Source organism: Cavia porcellus, unplaced genomic scaffold (assembly GCF_034190915.1).
Source record: "Cavia porcellus strain 051 isolate PalLab524CR breed Dunkin Hartley unplaced genomic scaffold, mCavPor4.1 scaffold_25, whole genome shotgun sequence".
NCBI classification, from domain to species: domain Eukaryota; kingdom Metazoa; phylum Chordata; class Mammalia; order Rodentia; family Caviidae; genus Cavia; species Cavia porcellus.
The window spans coordinates 37,900,636-37,919,602 of record NW_026947508.1 but is presented as its reverse complement, the minus strand read 5'-3'; the positions used below and the strand labels follow the sequence as shown (position 1 = coordinate 37,919,602).

Sequence of the window (18,967 nt, the reverse complement as noted above, 5' to 3'; positions counted from 1 at the left end):
CCCGTCCTCTACTTTGTGACCCAGCAAAAGAAGCTAATTTAAAGATGTCTGTAAGCACTCAAACTCAGAGCAGTTGCTTTGGAGCATCTTTGGACAACGCATCAGTGTTGCAAAATAAAAATCCTGCACATCTATCTAGCAGCAATTGCTTTTCAAGAAATTAATTTGCTATACTTGGCTCATGAGTCCAAATTTGTGTGTGTTTAGTGTTATTGTTTTATTTTGGAATAACAAAGGAAATTATATAAACACACTACAGATATTATAACAAAAAAGCACTATGAAAGATTAAAAACTTTGTAGTTACTGTACAAAAGTTTCACTTTATCAATAAAATAATTTTTTTGAGACAGGGTTCTCACCTGGCCTCAAACTGTGTAGCTCAAACTGGCCTTGAATTCACTATGTAGCCCAGGCTAGCCTTGAACTGGTGGCAATCCTCCTGCCTCAGCCTCCTGAGTGTTAGGATTGTCGGTATGCACCGCCCCACCTGATTGATAAGATAATTTTAGATCTGTGTGCACCTAATAGCACGAATTTAAAATAGGTCAAGCAAAATATGATAAAAGAACAAGTAAAGTAGGTCACATACAATCATTGTAGTAAATTTTAACGTGCTTTTCTTAGTAACATTTTTAGAACAACTTTATTGCTTTATGAAGTGTGATCAAAACATATGGTGAATGTTTAATTTTTAAAAATTCATTACAGTATATGGCACACTTCCACGAATCCTCCTTAAAAATACTCCCGCTCATCTTAAGCACATTTAATCCATTATTCTTGCCACTTTCTATGGCAGCTCTGGGAGTCTTTTTTTGTGTCTTTAGTTATACTGTCATGGCTACCTCGATGTCCTGAATTGATTCAAAACATTTAAATTTTATGGTCATTTTGACTTTGAGGAAGAACTAGTAGTGCCAGTTTGGTGAATAAGGTAGATGAGGACACACCATAATTTCAAAATTAATATCCCTCGTGTGGAGTTGGTACATGTACATAACACTTCTTAATTCCTTTTTCCTCCCCTTTCTTCTCCTCCGTCTCTTGATCCCCTTCCCATTTGAGAAAGATCTATCTCCCTACTTCCTATTATCCATTTGCTCTTTATTTATAGTTTTGATTTCTCATATAAGAGAAATCATGCAATGTTTAACCTTGTCTGATTTATTTTACCTAACAAGTCTGTGTTTCTTTGGATAGCATTCAGCAGCAGTGTTTATTAGGCTTTTATCACTCCTTGTAAAGACACCAAAGAGGACTTCCAGAACTGCTTCACAAAGTGGCAAGTACTACAGGATGAGTATGACTGAAGCAAGAGGAAATATTTTGTGGGAATTAATGGCAGTGTGTCTTTTACTATAATAAATTTTGTAATATTTAAACACCACTTTTTAAAATTTTTTATTTTAAGAGAATAAACTAGACAAAACAGAATAAAGCCCATCAAATCAGTGAAAGCGATACAGGACTTCAAAACAAGGTAATAGGAAATCAACAATGGCTGCCATAATATATCTTGTTATCTTTGAAAGAGCTGCCCATACCATCAGATATAATAAAATCAAACCAAACAAAACAGAATAAAACATATCAAAACAAAACAATGAAAATGATACAGGACTTTAAAACAAAATAATAGGGAACTAACAATGGCTACCACCTTCCTCTCATTCTAACTCCTTTAGTTTTTCATACTATGGAGACACCATGATGTTCACTTATGTGAATCCAAACCATTTCACCCAATAGCATGATCACAAATTGCATCCATTTACTTACAAGAGCTTTGTGATTATCCTTCCTAGTGAGTAGCTTTCAATTGTATAAAAACGCAGTACCTTTCTCATCCATTCTGTGATTAATAGGGAAGCTACCCCTGATTCTTTCTGGTTCCATGTCACATGGAACATTGTTTTCTCTCCTTTGACTTTCAACCTGTGAGTTTCCTTTTGAGGTAATGTGTTTCTTGTGTTTCAAGTTCCACAATCAGTGGAACTTGTTTTTTGATTCACTCTGCCTGTTTCTTTTTATCGGTGAATCGAGGCCATGTACATTAATGATTACAGCCACCATGTGTTGATTCATCTCTGCCATGCTTGTTTCCTGCCACTGGCTCCCTATTTTTCCCCTCCATTCAATTTCCTGCCCCCCTCAGCGATCCCACTCTCCTACTGTTCCTGGGTCCAGGATCATTTTTATCTCTCTCTACAATATCCTTCAGTACTCTTTGTAGGGTTGGTTTGGTAGTCAGGAATTTCTTCAGTTGTTCTTTGTCATGCAAGTATCTTATTTATTCATTAATTTTGATAGTTTTTTAGGGTACATCAATCTGGGTTGGAAGTGGTTTTCTTTTAGTACTTGGAATATTTCACTCAAACTCTTCTTGACTTGATGGTTTGTGTTGAGAATTCTGTCATGATTCTGATGGGCTTTCCTTTGTAGGTGATCTGTTTCTTTTCTCTAACAGCTTTTAATATTCTGTTCTTTTGCTGAATTTCTGGAATCTTGATTATTACATGTCTGGATGTAGATTTATTTTGGTTATGGGTAGCTGGAGTTCTGTATGCCTCACATTTCAATGTAAGGTCCCTTTCCCATGCCTAGGAAGTTCTCTGCTATTACTTCTGTAAGTAGTCTCTTTATGTCATTTGTGTTGACCCCCTGCTTTTTTGCTGACACCTATCACTCTTAAAATTATTTTTGTTTGCATCATCTTGCAGAAGTTAAATTATTTCCTGGTTGCTTGTTTTTTTAAAGAAATCTTTCCTTTCATGATCACTGGCTTCCATCCTATCTTCAAGGTCTGAAAATCTGAAAATCTCTGTGCTGTTTCTTTTAAGCAGTTTTGCCAGCCTTCCATGGAATTTTGTTTTGTTTTGTTTTGTTTTTGTCTTTTTTTCGTTTTTATCGGTCCCGGGGATCGAACTCACGACTGCCTGCTTGCAAGGCAGGCGCTTATGCCGCTGAGCTAAATCCCCAGCCCCTTTCCATGGAATTTTTAATTTCCTGGATATCTCTTTGAGTCTGTTTCATGTATTCCAGTTCTTCTCCATATTATTCATTCAAGAGTTTCTTCATTCCCCTATGCTCCTCTATTTTTTCTATCTATGTCTTCTTTAGATATACTCAGCAACCCTTTTATTATGTCTGTCATTTCTTCTTTTACCTGAGATATTGTTTCTGACCTGATTTCTTTCACAGCCTCATGAAGTAGTTTCTTTGCTTCAGGTGCCATCTTGCCAGAAATGTCAGGTATGCAATTTCTGCTTCCTTCCATGTCCATGTCTCCAGGACTTGCTCTGTTGGGCTGGAAGACAGAGAACACCTTTTGCATCTTTGTCTTGGCATTTTCCTGGGTTCCCCCAGACAAGTGTGTTGTGAGGACCAGGCACTTCCCGCATTGGCACCCCATCCACCATTTAGTGGGATGGGTTAGGCATTGGATGTCTCCTAACCCAGGTTCCCCAGGAGACGGTGCAGGGCAGGGCGGGCTTCTCCAGATACAGCTTCTCCAAGGCATGGCTGGCTGGTTCTCCTGGCTTGCATTGGCTACCTGAGGGATAGTCCCTATGGCAGCCTGCGTACACTTGACGACTGGGCTGGCTGTTTCTCCACACCCAGGCTAGTTACCTGCTGGAGAGTCCTGATGGTGGCCCGCATGCATGTTGGGCCTGGGCTGGCTGCTTCTCCAGGCCTGTGCTGGTTACCCATGAGAGAGTCTCAATGCCGGCTGGTGTGCACACTCACCACATATTTTGATCACACCTCACAACTTATTGTATAGTTCACCTATTCAAAGTGTACAATAGTGTAATTTTTAGTATATTCAGAGTTGTGCAGTCATTACCACAGTTAATTTAGAACATGTTCACAACCTCAAACAAAAAACACACACTCTACCTATTATCTCCCTATCTCCCTGGCCACCCAGGCCCAACTCAGAGCAATGCCTAATCTACTTTTTGTCTCTATAGATTCACCTGTTCTCCATATTACATACAAATGGAATCATACAATATGTGAAATTTTAAGACTGGTGTCTATAATGTTTTCAGGGTTCACCCATGTTGTAATGTTCTTCATTCCTTCTTAGGGTCAAATGCCATAAATATCCCTTGTATGGATATACCACATTTTGGTTACCTGTGGATTTGACTTTAGATATTCAGTTTGTATTTGCCTTTTGGTTATTATGAATATTGCTGCTGTGCACTTTCCTATATTAGTTTTTGGTGTGTGGGGGGGATGTGTTTTCATTTCTCTTCCTAGGACAATTGCTTGGTCATATGGTAACTGCAAGATTAGCCATTTGAAGATTTGCCACAATGTTTCCTAAAGAGACTATACCATTTTATATCCCCATAAACAATGTTTGAAGGTTCTGATTTCTCTTTGTCCTTGATAACACTTGTTATTATCTGATTTTTTACTATAGCCATTCTATACTGTAGGAGACAATTTGAGTGACTCCCTTTGAATGCAGAACAATTGCTGTGACTTTGATTATATTAAGACTTACTTCCTTATACTGATATGTACAGAGCTAACTATGGTATCTCCTTCTCTCTTCAATTAGCTCTAAGCATTGCAGATAAGGCCAGCCAGGCACTGGTATGTAATCTCTAAAGCCAACAGACAGTCCTGTTTCCTCGCATAGTGCTCTCTGTAAAAGATATGATGATAGAGCCAGTCAGCTCCAGGAATGTCAGCTGGGTATGTGCCTTGAGATAAAGAGGCTATGAATCCCCAGGGCACAAAAGTTTACATATCAGAAACTGAAGCAACAGCCTCCAAAAACAATTTAGTTGCTGCCTTAATTGAATTATGCAGACTGATCTTTCTGCATGTTGTTTTTCCTGCATTTTGCAAAGATGCCTTTCTCCCTACCTGGCCAGCCAGCTCAAGTTATTCACGTAGTTCCCACCATCCTCACTGTCACTCATCCTTAAGCCACTCCCTTCTTCACAAAATAATAAGTTCTGGGAAAGGCCTTGGATCAGGGCCTTTGTCCACATATCCTCACAGGGATTGGACGCAGGACCCCTTGGCTACCCTTAATTTTGAATACATTTTGGTGCCTTTATTCTCACTGTGGGTTGCATTGGTGGTGGTAGATTGGAACTAACTTGCTGGGATTCCAATAACATCTCAATGGGATTATAAATATAACTTTTTAGATTGTGAGGAAGACAGAGAAAGGGATTACAGTACTTCAATTAAAATACACAATATTTGGGATTACAGTACTAGACATGGAGCATCATGATTTTGATTTGTATTTCTCTGATGACTGTAATATTCAGCATATTTTCATGTGGATTTGACCATTTGTATGTCTTGGAGAAATAACTGTTCGGTTCTTTTGCCCATTTTAAAAATTGTGGTTATCTTTTTATTATTGAATTATAAGATTTTTTCATGTACTATAGATACAATTTCTCCCATTCTAAGGGGTTGTCTTTTCAATATCTTGATAGTGTCCTTTGATTCATGAAAGTTGTCAGTTTTCATGTCAATTTACCTGTTTTTCTTTTTGTTCACTGTCTGTTTAGTGTAATATTTAAAAATCCACTGAAATAGCTAAAGCTAGGAAGACTTACCTCTATATTTCTTTGAAGAGTTTTATAGTATTAGGTCTTTTTAACAAACAGTGTATTTTTTATTTATTGGTACACATCTTCACCACATAAGGGTTATATTCATCTCGAGAAAATGGAACATATACATATCACATCTTGATCTTTAAAAAAAATGAAAACAATGCTACAAAATTTCAAAATAAGATTGTAGCAGAGTAACAATGATTAGTACACTGTGTATGGTTATTTCCAGAGTAGCTGCTCCTATTACAAGCTATAAGCATGGAAGATTGATCTAACAATATACACACACATCTTTCTTTTCAATGAACTAGTATCAAGTAGTAGTATAACTATCCTGTTTTATGTGTGTATTTATATTTCCTTCCTCCTTTCCAACACTCCACTTTCTCTTCCCTTTTGAACAGCTTCCTTCTACTTCACAATTTCTATTTATTTTTTCAGCTTCTTACACTAGGAAGACACTATAATGTTCACACAAATGAATCTGATTTATTTCACTTGTAAGTATGGTCTCGAGTTGTATCCATTTCCCTGTAAATGTCTCAAGTTTACCCTTCTTTATAGCTGGATAATACTCTATTGTATAAAGATACCACGTTTCTTATCCATTTCTTGATTAATGGGCATTTCAGTTGAGTTCAAGGTTTAGCTATTAAAAATGTGGTGCTGTAAACATGGGTACACATGTTTTGCTGTGGTATGATGTTTTTAATTTCTTCTGGAAAATACCCAAATTGGGAAAGCTGGGTCTAAAGGGACCTCTAATCCTAGTTTTTTTTTTTAATCTCCACACTGATTTATATAGTGGTTGCACTAATCTGCATTCCACCAACAGTGGAAAAGGGTTCCTTTTTCCCCACAGCCCCTCCAGAATTTGTTGTTGGTTGGTTTCTGGATGATAACTATTCTTTCTGTTGTGAGATGAAATGTCAGCATTGTTTTAACTTGCATCTCTCGAATGACCAGTGATGTTGAACATTTTTTCATCTGCTCATTTTTTGATTCATTCAATTTGGAGGGTTTGATATTTTTCAATTCTTTATATGTTCTAGACAGAAGTCCTTTATCTGAGGGACAATTGGCTAAAATTTTTTCCCCACTCTGTTGGTGATTTCTTTTGCTGTGAAAAAGCTTTCTAATAAAATGAGATCCCAGTTGTTGATAGTATTAGCTCTTAATTATGTTCTTTGGTCCATTTTGAATTGAGTTTATGTATATGACATGCAGTGTGGATCCAGCTTCATTCTTTTGCATGCAGACATCCCATTGTTATACTTTTGAAAGATTATTCTTTCTACATTGAATGATCTTAGTGTTAAAGCAGTGGCGACTTTATTTTGGCTTTTTTTAGTATCCATTTTAGCTTGTCCTTAAACTTTAGGTAATTGTACTCTCAAAGATCCCTCCTATCTAGTTCACTATAAAACTCACAATAGGCAGAACAAACAAGTTTGGCACACAGTGGCTATGGTGATTGTTACCTGCATCCTGTGTGACAAACAGATCACACGTTTGGAAAGAAATTGTATAAAGATCTTGTGACATTCCAATGCCATGGTGTGGTTCAGTGTGGTTGCTATGGTAAGTGAGGAACTTGTGACTCTGTAACACAGTATAAAACCCTAAAGAACAAAGACTCGGGGTCGACAGCTTGCTGTTCTGTCATCTTCTAGCTTCTAATAAAGTTTGCTTGTTTCTTAAGTCTCAGCCTCCCGTGAGTGTTTCTCCCAGTTTAGCTATAACATTAGCACTCTTGTAAAATAAAAACCAGTCAATGCATGGGTCTATTTCTCTACTCTCAGTTCTATTCCATTGTTCTGTCTTTCTGCCCTTCTGCCATTATTGTGATTTCTAGTTTTTTTAATAAATTTTAAAATCAGGAAACATGAGACTTCCAACTTTGTACTTTTTCCAGGTTGTTTTGGCTATTCTGGGTCCTTTGCAATTTAATGTGAATTTTAGAATCAGATTTTCATTGTCTAAAAAGAAGCAATTGGAATTCTGATATATGAGATTTGAATTTTTAAGTCAATTTAGGGACTATTGTCATCTTAACAGTGTTAAGCCTTCCAATCCAGAGACATGGAATTTTTCCCCCATTTGTTTTATAATTTTCAGACTGTGACTTTCACATTTATTTTGCTAAATTTCCCCTACATATTTTTTTTGAGATAGGGTCTCATCAAGTTGCACAGGCTGATCTCAAATTCATTATCTCAAAGGACCCTTCCACCTCAGCCTACTGAGTAGCTGAAATTACAGGCATGTACCACCATACCCAGCTAATATTTTATTCTTTTTGATACTGTCATAAATGGGATTTTATTTTATTTCATTTGAAATTGTTAATACCAAGAATATAAAAATACAGTTGCCATATATAGGATTCTAGGTTGATAATTTTTTAAAATTTTATTTTAAAGGGAATAAAACAATGAGAACAATATTGGATTACAAAAACAAGACAGCAGGAAATCCCCAATATTTTGTATGTTGCATATTGTTATCTTCTGAATAGATGCTCGGACTGTTTTCAGTCTACAAACTTATTGAAGGGTTAAATTGGAGGTGGGGCGGGGCTCTTCTTCTCTCCTGCTGGCTCACAAAAGGGCACTGCTTGGCTTCTTAGTTCTCTGTTGGCCCATGTGCCTACCTACCGCTGGCTCATGGGTGGTCATGGCTTAGCTTCTTCAATAATTTTTTCTTTGAGCATGTTGAACATATTACCTGCCCTCTTCTGATTTCTACTGTCTTTGCTGAGAACTCTGCTGTTAATCTTAGTGGGTTTGCCTGGTAAGTGATCCTTGTAAGTGCTTTCAAGATTTTCTCCTTGTGGAAAAAAAAAAAAAGGTTTTTGGCATTTTTGCCATGAATTTCTTTGTGTTTTTCTTAGTTGAGTTCATCGAGCTTTCTGTAAATGTATATAAATGTTTTTCAATAAGCATTGGTGTAATAAAAACCAATGGTCTTATCCATCATTTATCTTTTTGGTTCCTTTCTCTGCCATCCTCTGATATTCACAGTATGTATCTATTGGTGTGCTTAGTGGTATCTCATATTTATCTGTAGTTCTGTTAAGTTTTTTCATTATTTTTCTTGTGTTCTTCAGATTACATAATCTTCATTGACCTATCATGCTAATTCTGTAAGTTCAGATCTACTGTTCAGCCATTCTAGTAGATTTTTATTTCAGTTTTTTACTTTTTAGTCCTACAACTATATTTTCATACTTTTTATCCCTCTATTACTATTCTCTACTTGATGAACACTGTCATTATTTATTTCTTTATTTTTTAAATCATAATTTTTGCCCATAGTCCCACCATTCTCAATGCTAAGATAACAGCATCGCAAGTTGAGGCCAGTCTGAACTATGTAGTGAGACCCTGTCTCCAAAAAAATCATGGCTTCTTTTAATTATTTAAACATCTTTATAATGGCTACTTTTTTTTTTTTTTGTACTTGGTATGGAACTCACAACCTCGTGCTTGTGAGGCAGTGAGCTATATCCCTAGCCCACTATAATGGCTATATCCCTAGCTATATCCCTAGCCCACTATAATGGCTAATTTGAAGCCATCATCTGTTAAATCCAATTCTGGTTGTTCTCAAGGTAGTTTCTGTTGCCTGTGAGCATAAAAATACAAATTAAAATAATTCTGAGATTATTTTCTTAAGGAATTTTTTATTTATTAAAAATTAGAAAAACATACCACTAAAAATTTTTTGAGAACGAGGAGGAATAGGAATCTTAAAGTGGTAAAACTAGAGCATATCAGTTACTTTCTTGTTACTGAAACATAATACTTGATACCTACAATTTTTTATGTATTTATTTATTTTGGTACTGGGGATCGAACTTACGACCGTGTGCTTGCAAGGCAGGCGCTTATACCACTGAGCCAAATCTCGGGCAATACCTACAATTTAAAGGAGAAAAAATTTATTTTAGCTCACTGTTTGTAGAGATTTCAGTCCACAGTCCACTGGCTTCAAGTGGGATGGGACAGCAAAAGGACATGACAAAGGAGATAGCTCATGGCATAATACCAGGGAGCAGAAAGGTCAAGAGAAAAAGGCAGGAAGATAGACTCTTTCAGGCCATACTCCCAGTGACCCACCTTAACCAGGATTCACCTGCCAAATCACATTTACATATAAAGTCATCATTAGGCTCATTCACTGATAAGTATCACGCTCACATGATCCAGTTACCTGCCAAAAGCCCCATCTGTGAGTATATGAGCCTTTGGAGAAACACCTACATATAAGCCATAACAGAGTGTAAACTGAGGCAGCTGTTCTACGGCAACCTGATAGTTTTTGGTAGAGAACGAAGTAAAGAATATATATAATTTGTTATCTACTAGTCTACCACCAGATACATACCAGAAGTTCCAAGCCAAGGATCCATTAAATATCATGTACAAAAAATCATCTTGGTGTTTTTAGCAGTGGACAGTTGAAGACTCTCTTGTTGTCCACCCCTGCTCATAATAGAGAGGTAAAGTTGCTGGTTGCATGTTATAGAATACCAAACATCAGTCAGAAGGAATAAATTATAAATGCCATAACATACATGATTCCTTTAAAACACAGGTTTGGAAGGAAGAAATACAGAATGAAATCTGTAGCACAATTCCATTTATAGGAATATAAATATATTCAAGGACAGAAGTAAAATTTATTAGTTGGTATCTATGATAAGGGAAGGACAGTAGCAAATAAGAAATGGGGAGAAGAGATTACATAAAGTTAACTGGACATGAATTAACTGTGATAGTCTACCACTGTGCTTCTGAGATATAAGATGAAGAAAACAAAGATTCAAAATCAAAGAAGTGTGAGGTAATGGTATCAGACAAATGTATAGATAGAAGAAAGAATTTAGATTTGAAAAAAAGAATAAATAGTATGAGTTATCTTGGAGATTCAGAAAATAAATAATATTGGAAAATGCTGTCATGATGTACTTAATGCCCACTGAAGGTTTGTAATCATGTATTCTAAGAGAAACTGGTAAGCCTGTCTGGCTGATTCACCATGATTATGCAACTACTCAGGCATATGTGCAAAGGGGTAAGATACAGAATTTCTAAAGTCTGTAAAGCAAGAAAGTTGAAAAATTTGAGGGTATTTCAAAGCTAATGAAAATATGCTAATACAGACTGGAACATTGAAGATAATTAGGGATAAAAGAGCTAACAGGTGGAGAAGAACAGACGTGATCTATACCTGCTCCCAGCCTAGCACAGGGCCTCTTTCTCTAAGGCAGCAGAAAAGGAAGGAATGGATACATATAAGTGAGGGAGGGCCACAGTTTGACAGAATTCACTCTCAGTCTTTGTCTGAACTTGCAAACAGACCTATAATGTGTATACCTCATTAGCTTTCCTAACCATCCCTCCTTATTTAGATGTCCCTAGGATAATGCCTCTGATGACAAACATCTGTAATACCTGCACAATGAGTGCAGAAGAGGGCTGGGGATTTAGCTCAGCGGCATAAGCACCTGCCTTGCAAGCAGGCAGTCGTGAGTTCGATCCCTGGTACCGATAAAAAATAAAAATAAAAAAAAATAAATAAAAAAAGGAAAAAGACAAAAAAAAAATCAGTGCAGAAGGGTGCATTTCAATTTAAAATCACTCATCCAACTCTCATTTGCTGCTGCTGCTGCTGCTGGAATAATTAGTACAGTCTTTTTGGAGAGAAACTTTGCAATATATATTAAGATACTTAAAGTCACTCATACCATTTTATCCATTATACCATTTCTCGAAATGTTTCCTAAGAAAGTAGTCAGAGAAGTACACAAAGATTTACAGGTACACGGATATTTAGTCATGTTATTCCTAAATAATGGCAACCACTTTAATATCCCTAGGTAAAGGAATAATTAAATTAAATTACAGGATATTCAGGATAAATATTTTATTGCCATCAAAATAATGGTCATGTTGTTTTGCTTTGTTTTGGGTACCAGGAATCAATTTCACAACCTTACACTTGCAAGGCAGGTGCTTACACTACTGAGCTAAATCACCGGCCCCTAAAATAATGTTTTTGAAGCTAGGCATGATTGGCACATGCCTGTAATCCCAGGATTTGGGAGACTGAGGCAGGATGATCACTACAAGTTTAAATCAGCCTGGACTACACAGTGAGACCCTATCTCAAAAAAAAAAGTTTTTAAATAATACCATCATAAGAAAATGTACATAACATTAAAACAATTTGCTGAGGCTCGATTTCTGTGCATATAGCCTAATTAATGTTCCCCGGTACTAATCAGAGCTGAAGTATGTAACCCGCCTCTTGCCCACCCTGCCGAATTTCATTATGTGTGCTCTCTCCAGGGGGAGGCTGCTCACTTCGAGTACCTGTTGTACCCTTTACACTCAGCATCCATCACTGGTCTCTCTACCTGCATTCGCAAACCTCTCATTGCCACCTGCTCTCTGGATCGATCCATTCGCATCTGGAATTATGAATCAAAGTAAGGAATGAAGTGCTTTGCTGCTGTAGTGTGACGAATTCCCATTGTTAAATTTGTTTGTGATAATCATCTTAATTAGAGAGTTTTACAATTTAATTACTTAGAAGCTTTCAGTTGGAAAAGCCTTTTTTTAAAAAATCAAGTTAGTCAATCTTTTTCTCACTCTTGCATAGGCTAGAAAAGTAGTTTATGATTTTTAAATGCTTACTACAGATCAGACTCTATTCTAGACACTAGAGACATAAAGTTAACACCCCAGGATCTCACCTTCTTACCTAAATTCCACCATCCCCTCCCCTTCCCCTCAGTTGCCTCGGTCTGGTTTTTGTTTTAGAGAGCTCTCCAGACCCTTTACTCCTCCTTCTCCTCATCTCTGTGCCAACTACCCCCAACTCCTTAGGGATTGTATCCTCTGGCATAAGTTCCCTGAGTATCTCCAACCTTACGCTAGATCTATCCTATTTTCTTTGCTCTTGTATAAAGTGCTGGGGCTGCTGAAAAGACATACCTGTACTGTACTTAAAATTTTTGGAATCTCAGCAGTGCTGTGTCCTCACCAATACTAGCAGTACCCTGGCCAGATCCTCTCTTGCCCATGCTCAGAGCTAGACATAATCCTCAAGTAACCAGAATCTAAAAAAAAAAAAAAAAAAAAAAAGAAGAACCAGTGATTCCAAACAATAAATTATCTCAAACCCTGTGATAACTGTATATACCATATACAAGCGAAGACTTAAGGGATCTAGGGATTTGTTTTATAATTCAATTTTTTATCTTTTTCCAGCACTCTTGAACTATTTAAGGAATATCAAGAAGAGGCATATACAATCAGCCTTCATCCATCTGGGCACTACATTGTAGTAGGATTTGCTGACAAGCTACGTCTTATGAATCTACTCATTGATGACATACGTCCCTTCAAAGAATACTCTATCAGAGGATGCAGAGAGGTAAAACCTGCTAGAGGTAAAGGTCCAGTTCCTTGGAAATACAGGATTTAATTGCCAGTATCAAGAACTAACAGGCTCTAGAGAGGTAGGACCAAAGTCTGCCTTACAGAACTTTAGTGGCTTTTTAAAAACCCAATTCAGTTGAATGCTTACAGTATATGATTCTACCCATTTCTTTACACCCACTAAAATATTCTGTTAGGGGGTGGGGATTTAGCTCAGCGGCATAAGCACCTGCCTTGCAAGCAGGCGGTCGTGAGTTCGATCCCTGGTACTGATAAAAACGAAAAAGACAAAAACTAAATAAAATATTCTGTTGACCCTAAAGCTTTGTGGGAACCCACCTTAATAACTTTTTTCTGTGGCCATGGAGTCTCAACAAATACAGACAAAGAAATCTCAGGATGAAAGTTCCCTCTGGGACTGGGAGAATGGAGACTGGGAGAAGCCAGCAACAGTGACATCAACAGCGAGAGACAGTTGGTGGCCCAGCAGATGTCCCACGTGCCCCTGAGATAACTCACAGAAACAGGACCATGGTTTTTGGGAATTAGCTCCCCACTTTTCTAATGACAAAATCAGGCTCTGTGATTAAAGTAGTTTAATGACCAGTGGGAATATCAGTGTCACCATTTTGGCTGGTGGGAGCTACAGGAATAATGTCTCACAGTGTCCAAAAATATCAACCAAATTTCAGTTGTATTGCCATTAGGAATTGTAGTTTCTACCTGAACTGTTCTGGAAAAGCCCCTCCAGACTGCAGCTTAGTTAGGCTGATGGTCTCTTGCTCACCTGGTGGCCCTCTTGCTCTGTTTCCCTGTAGTGCTCCTTTAGCAATGGAGGTCACCTGTTTGCTGCTGTCAATGGAAATGTGATTCACATTTTTACCACCACAAGCCTAGAAAATATCACAAACCTGAAAGGACACACAGGGAAGGTAAGTGAATGTATAGCATCCAGGGAAACAAGGGACCCAGAACATGCACTATGCTAGCAGATAGGATACAGGTGAACAAAGGGGAACCAATTCCTTTTTAGACTCTCTGTCTACTTGGGAAAAAAGTAAAGCAAATACACAGATTGAGGTTGATTCAGTGAAGGAAAAACAAGGGGTTCCTATGAGAGGAAATAACAAAGGAGTAAGCATAATTTAAGTTGCAAAATTTACAAAGACTTGGTCCTGGAGTGAGGACGATTAACCAGGCTGAGCTAATAATCATTGTAGAAAAAATTTAAAGACTCACAGGGACTGCAGGAGCTGTCAGAGGAACTTGGGGCTGAGGACATAGATATCAAGATGAAGCACAAGGTAAACTGAGATTGGAAACCTTCACAGAGGCCCAAATACATGGAACCTTGCAGGCCTTAGAAAGATTGTATGTTTCATCCTCCTTAAAGTCACTGAGGACTTTCAGGGCAAGGAACTATATGACAAGATTTGCATTTTAAAAGATTTTCTTGGCTGCAGAATAAAGAATATGTTGAAGGAGACAAGGATGGAAATGATAAGGGGGCTCTTGTGAATGTCTACATTCTAAAATTATAGTATTTTGGACCACAGGTTAGTAGCACAGTTAGGAAAAAAATAGGTGAATTCAAAACATATTTAGAAGGTGAAATCAGGAGGTCCTGGAGTAGATGAATATAAGACATGAAGAGGAAGAAGACAAAAATCAAAGGGTAAAAGCTCAGCGGACAGATCTGAAGAGGCAACGGGAGAGCATTTTAGGCAGAAGTTGAAAGAGAGGATGGAATGGAGTTATGGAATAGGATGTCGCATTATGGTTTCTGTAGCTAGAATATTGAGCACACTTGAGGAGTAATAAAAGAAGGATCTGGGGAGTTAGGGTGTTTTGTAGAAGGTAGTGTATGCCATGCCAGCAAGTAGGATATTAGAAGATAAACGACAGGAGAAATTGAAGGATGTAAGAAAGGAAGTCATGGGACTGGAGAGGTAATTATTTTGAAGCTGGATTAGAGAAGAGGAAAGCTAGAGTGATAGATAAAACCTAAGAAGTGACGTTAAAAGATGAGTTTGAAACTAAACCAGGACTTTAACAGTGGACATAAAATAGAGGAAAGATATTACATTCCATTTGCATGCGTTATGTTTGATGTGACCAGAAATTGTGCTATATGTGTGTGAAGGTCAGAAAAGAAATCAAAACTAAAAGTAAAGATTCAGGGGATTAGGTGATAGTAAAAGTGAAGGATAGATCAGATCGCCAAGGGCCTGTGTGGAATCTGGGAAGAATATTGGGAAGGAGAGAGTTGACCAACATTTAGAGGATGGATAGAAGAAGAGGAACCTGAAAATGAAAATACAAGAAGAACGTGGAATGGGAGAATTGTGTCAAAGGTAAGCAGACAACCTCTGAAAGGATAAAGTTGTCAGTGGTACGAGATATCAGAAAATATCATGTACTCATGAAGACTAAAAACTGACTGCTGATTAACAACTAATAGGTTATCAGAAGAGAACAAAACTTTTAAAGGTGGGGAGATTGAAGGTGCCAAGCAAACTGTTGACAGATGCTGACCTCCATTAGCTTTAACAACCTAACAGTCTTCAGGTGGCAATGGATGCTGTAGTCAGAGGTTGCAAAGAGAACAAGACAATACAGGATACATAATTTATAGTATTATTTATAATTGTCACCCAAGGAGTCAAATACAAAGAAAGTGCAGGATATCTGTCCATACAGTAAAGACCTAGAAAATTCAGCTCGGGGCGTGGATTCCATGGCATGACTTCAGCTGAAGACCTAGAGCCTATGACAGTGTCCCCCACAAGTTCAACTGGAGGCCTAGAACCCATGACAGTGACTCATGCAAGTCTATTTCATGGATATGTCCTGGGAAGGCCCAAAGATCAGTGGTGGAAGCTAGAAAGCCTGTGCCCATTGGGTGAAGTATCTGTGCTAGTAGGTTGAGGGTTTTGCACTGGAGCCAAGAAGCAATTTTCAAAACCAAGACCAGGGCTCCTCTGAAAACAACCACAGTCATCCTCAGTGACCAGGTCCCAAGCTCCTCCAACAATGAGAACAGCTGAGTATGCATCAAGAAGCCAGCATGACAAGCTTCTTTTGGAGATTAAACAGCACACATCTTCCCCTCCAGAGCCAGGAAGCGATTCTCAAAGTAAGGACTGGAGCTCCCACAAATTGAACTGCAGCCATTCTGGGCAACAAGGTCCTGAGCTCCTCCAGTGATAACAGCTGGATTCATATGAGGGAAGCCAACATGATTAGCCCCTCCAGGAGAACAAACAGCTCCAAACTACAACACTTAGGAGAACCTACAACATGTACTCTCTTCCTCTCCACTTTTTTTTATGCTGGCAACAGTCCTCAAGTGGACCGTCTATAGTCAGCACCATGCTGATGCAGTTCAATTGGTGTTACGTTGACCACCAGTTTTTTTTTTTTTTAATTCACCACAGCAGAGATGCAGATAAAAGCACAAAAGGTAGGTAATTCTGATGCTCTTGCTTGGACCATGCATACCCACTTGGGGAGGCTCTACCCCCCGCTACTCCAGGAAAGCAGCTGTTTATTCCATCACTTAAAACAGCGGTCTCTGATTGGGGATATATGTTTCAACTACTTGTATAACATTTTTAAAAATAAAATGTGGCTAAAGCCCATACATAGAGAAATTTATCATCATAAATATATATGTTAGAAATGAAAATCAATGATATAAGCATCTATTTCAAGAAATTAGAATGTGAATAGCAAATTTAAAGAAAATAAAAGGCAGGAAACAGTAAAGACAAGAACAAAGTTAATGAAATAGAAAACAAATGTAAAAAAGAAGACCATCAAAGCCAAACTTGATTTTTGAAAACACAAAATATTAGCATGACTGAGCAAGAAAAAAGGACAGAGGAGGTGCACTATCCAGTATGAGGAATGAAAAAGGGGGTGTCACTACAGGGCCTCTGTAATCAAAGTTTGTCATGAGAATATTATGGTCAACTTTACACAAGTAAATTTGAATGTAAAATAAATTCTAATATGAAATAAATTTGAAACTGAAAATTTCCTATAAAATTGAATTTGCAATTAAAAACCATCCTATAGCAAGCACCTGTCTGGCAAGTGCAAGATCCTGAGTTTGATTCTCAGGCAACAACAACAAAAAAACTCCTATAAAGTAAAGTACAGGCCCAGATGATATCACTGGAGACTTTTGTCAACATTTAAAGAAATAAAATAATGCCAACCCTCAAAAAACCTCTTCTAGGGGCCGGGGATTTGGCTCAGTGGCACAAGCGCCACCTGCCTGGCAACCATGAGGTCATGAGGGACGGAGTTTGATCCCGAGTACCAAAAAAAAAAAAAAAACAACTCTTCTGGAATATTGAAGGAGTCTGCTTCCCACGTGTTGATCTATGAAGTCAGAATAACTGTGATACCAAAACCTTCCAAAGACCCAAGAAAAGCTATGTTGTAGTTCAGTGGCACAGCCTACTTGGCAAGCACGAGGTCATGAGTTTGATCATTGGTACCCGCCTCCCCCCCAAAAAAACAAGAAAAAAATAGTAAGCCAATATTTTTCATTAACATAGATAGAAAAACCTTAAATAAAAAATTACAAAACCAACCCAGAAATATATATGATAATAATACATCATAACCAAGTTGGGTTTATCCAGAAATGCAAAGTTGTTTTAGATTTTTAAATCAAGTAATATGCTATACCACATTAACATAAGAAAGAAAAATCATGAACTTACCTCTATAAAGGTCAGTATAATGAAACTGACAAAATTAATATCCACGCATGATTTTTAAAACATTTAGCCATCTACACAGAGTGGGGAACTTACTAAATCCTATGAGACATTTATAGAAAAACCTACAACAAAACAGTATTCTCAATCGTGCAATTATGAAAGCATTCCCTCAGAGATAAAGAACAAATATAATGCCTTTGATTAGCCTTATCCTCAGTCCTGCCCAGTTCAATAAGGCAATAAAAGGAAATGAGAAGCATAATTATTAAAAAATAAGAAATAAAGCTATCACAAACATCATTTAGTTATGCAGAAAATTCAAAGATATTCATATAAACCATTAAAAATTAGTGAATCTAGAAATATTGTTGCAGATAAAGTCACGATGTTATTAAAGTATATTCTTATATAAATAAGAAATTATAAAACACTATTTAAAAGTTGGAATTCTCTAAAGATAAGGCAGACAGGGTAGGGAGCATGGAGTTGCCCTTACAGGTGGCAGGTGGGTCATGAGATTGCCTACTGACAGGGGAAGTGAGAAAAGCAAATATAGTGAAAATAATAGGAATCTGTCCTCTCCCTCCTGGATTAGGAAGTTACAGAGATGGCAGGGGTGAGGGAGAGAGTGAATATGATTGAACTGAAATTGGAGTATCAGTATGAATTCATGATTTTTAATGCATAGAGATAGGTAGATAACAAGTAGATATAGATGGGGCACATACACATTTAAAGCAGAATTAAAATCAGTTCTACACAATCTCTTCCAGAAAATGGAAGAGACAACATATCCCGACTCATTTAATGAAACCAATACTAGTGTAATATAAAAACCTGACAAAAAGAGAATATTAAAAAAAACTTACAAGTCAATATTCTTCATGAATATAGGATCAAAAGTCTTTAACACTGCATTAGTATGTTAAATCTAGAAATATATATAAAAGGAATTATATTTCATGACCAAATGAAGTCTATTCTAGTAATAAAATGCTGATTCAACACTTGAAAATTAGTCAGTGTAATCTACCATATTAACAGGCTAATGAAAAAATCAAATAATTAAACTTCCAAATATCATCTGACTTATTTCCAATAAAATATACAAACTTTATTCACAGAGTCCATTCAACTCTACCCTTTCTTTTGCTATCTTTGCTATACATATTAC

At 37.3% G+C, this 18,967-nt stretch overlaps 1 protein-coding gene across 2 annotated transcripts in view; it reads left to right on the top strand.

The window, feature by feature from the left end:
- The window catches only part of Cfap57 (cilia and flagella associated protein 57), a 68,625-nt gene that overhangs the window by 14,780 nt on the left and 34,878 nt on the right, over positions 1-18,967 (top strand). For both annotated transcript variants that reach the window (XM_063236341.1, XM_003462517.5), the window contains exons 7-9: positions 11,963-12,102; positions 12,887-13,052; positions 13,876-13,989. In XM_063236341.1, coding sequence (XP_063092411.1) covers positions 11,963-12,102; positions 12,887-13,052; positions 13,876-13,989 — 420 coding nt within the window. The remainder of the gene's footprint in view (positions 1-11,962; positions 12,103-12,886; positions 13,053-13,875; positions 13,990-18,967) is intronic.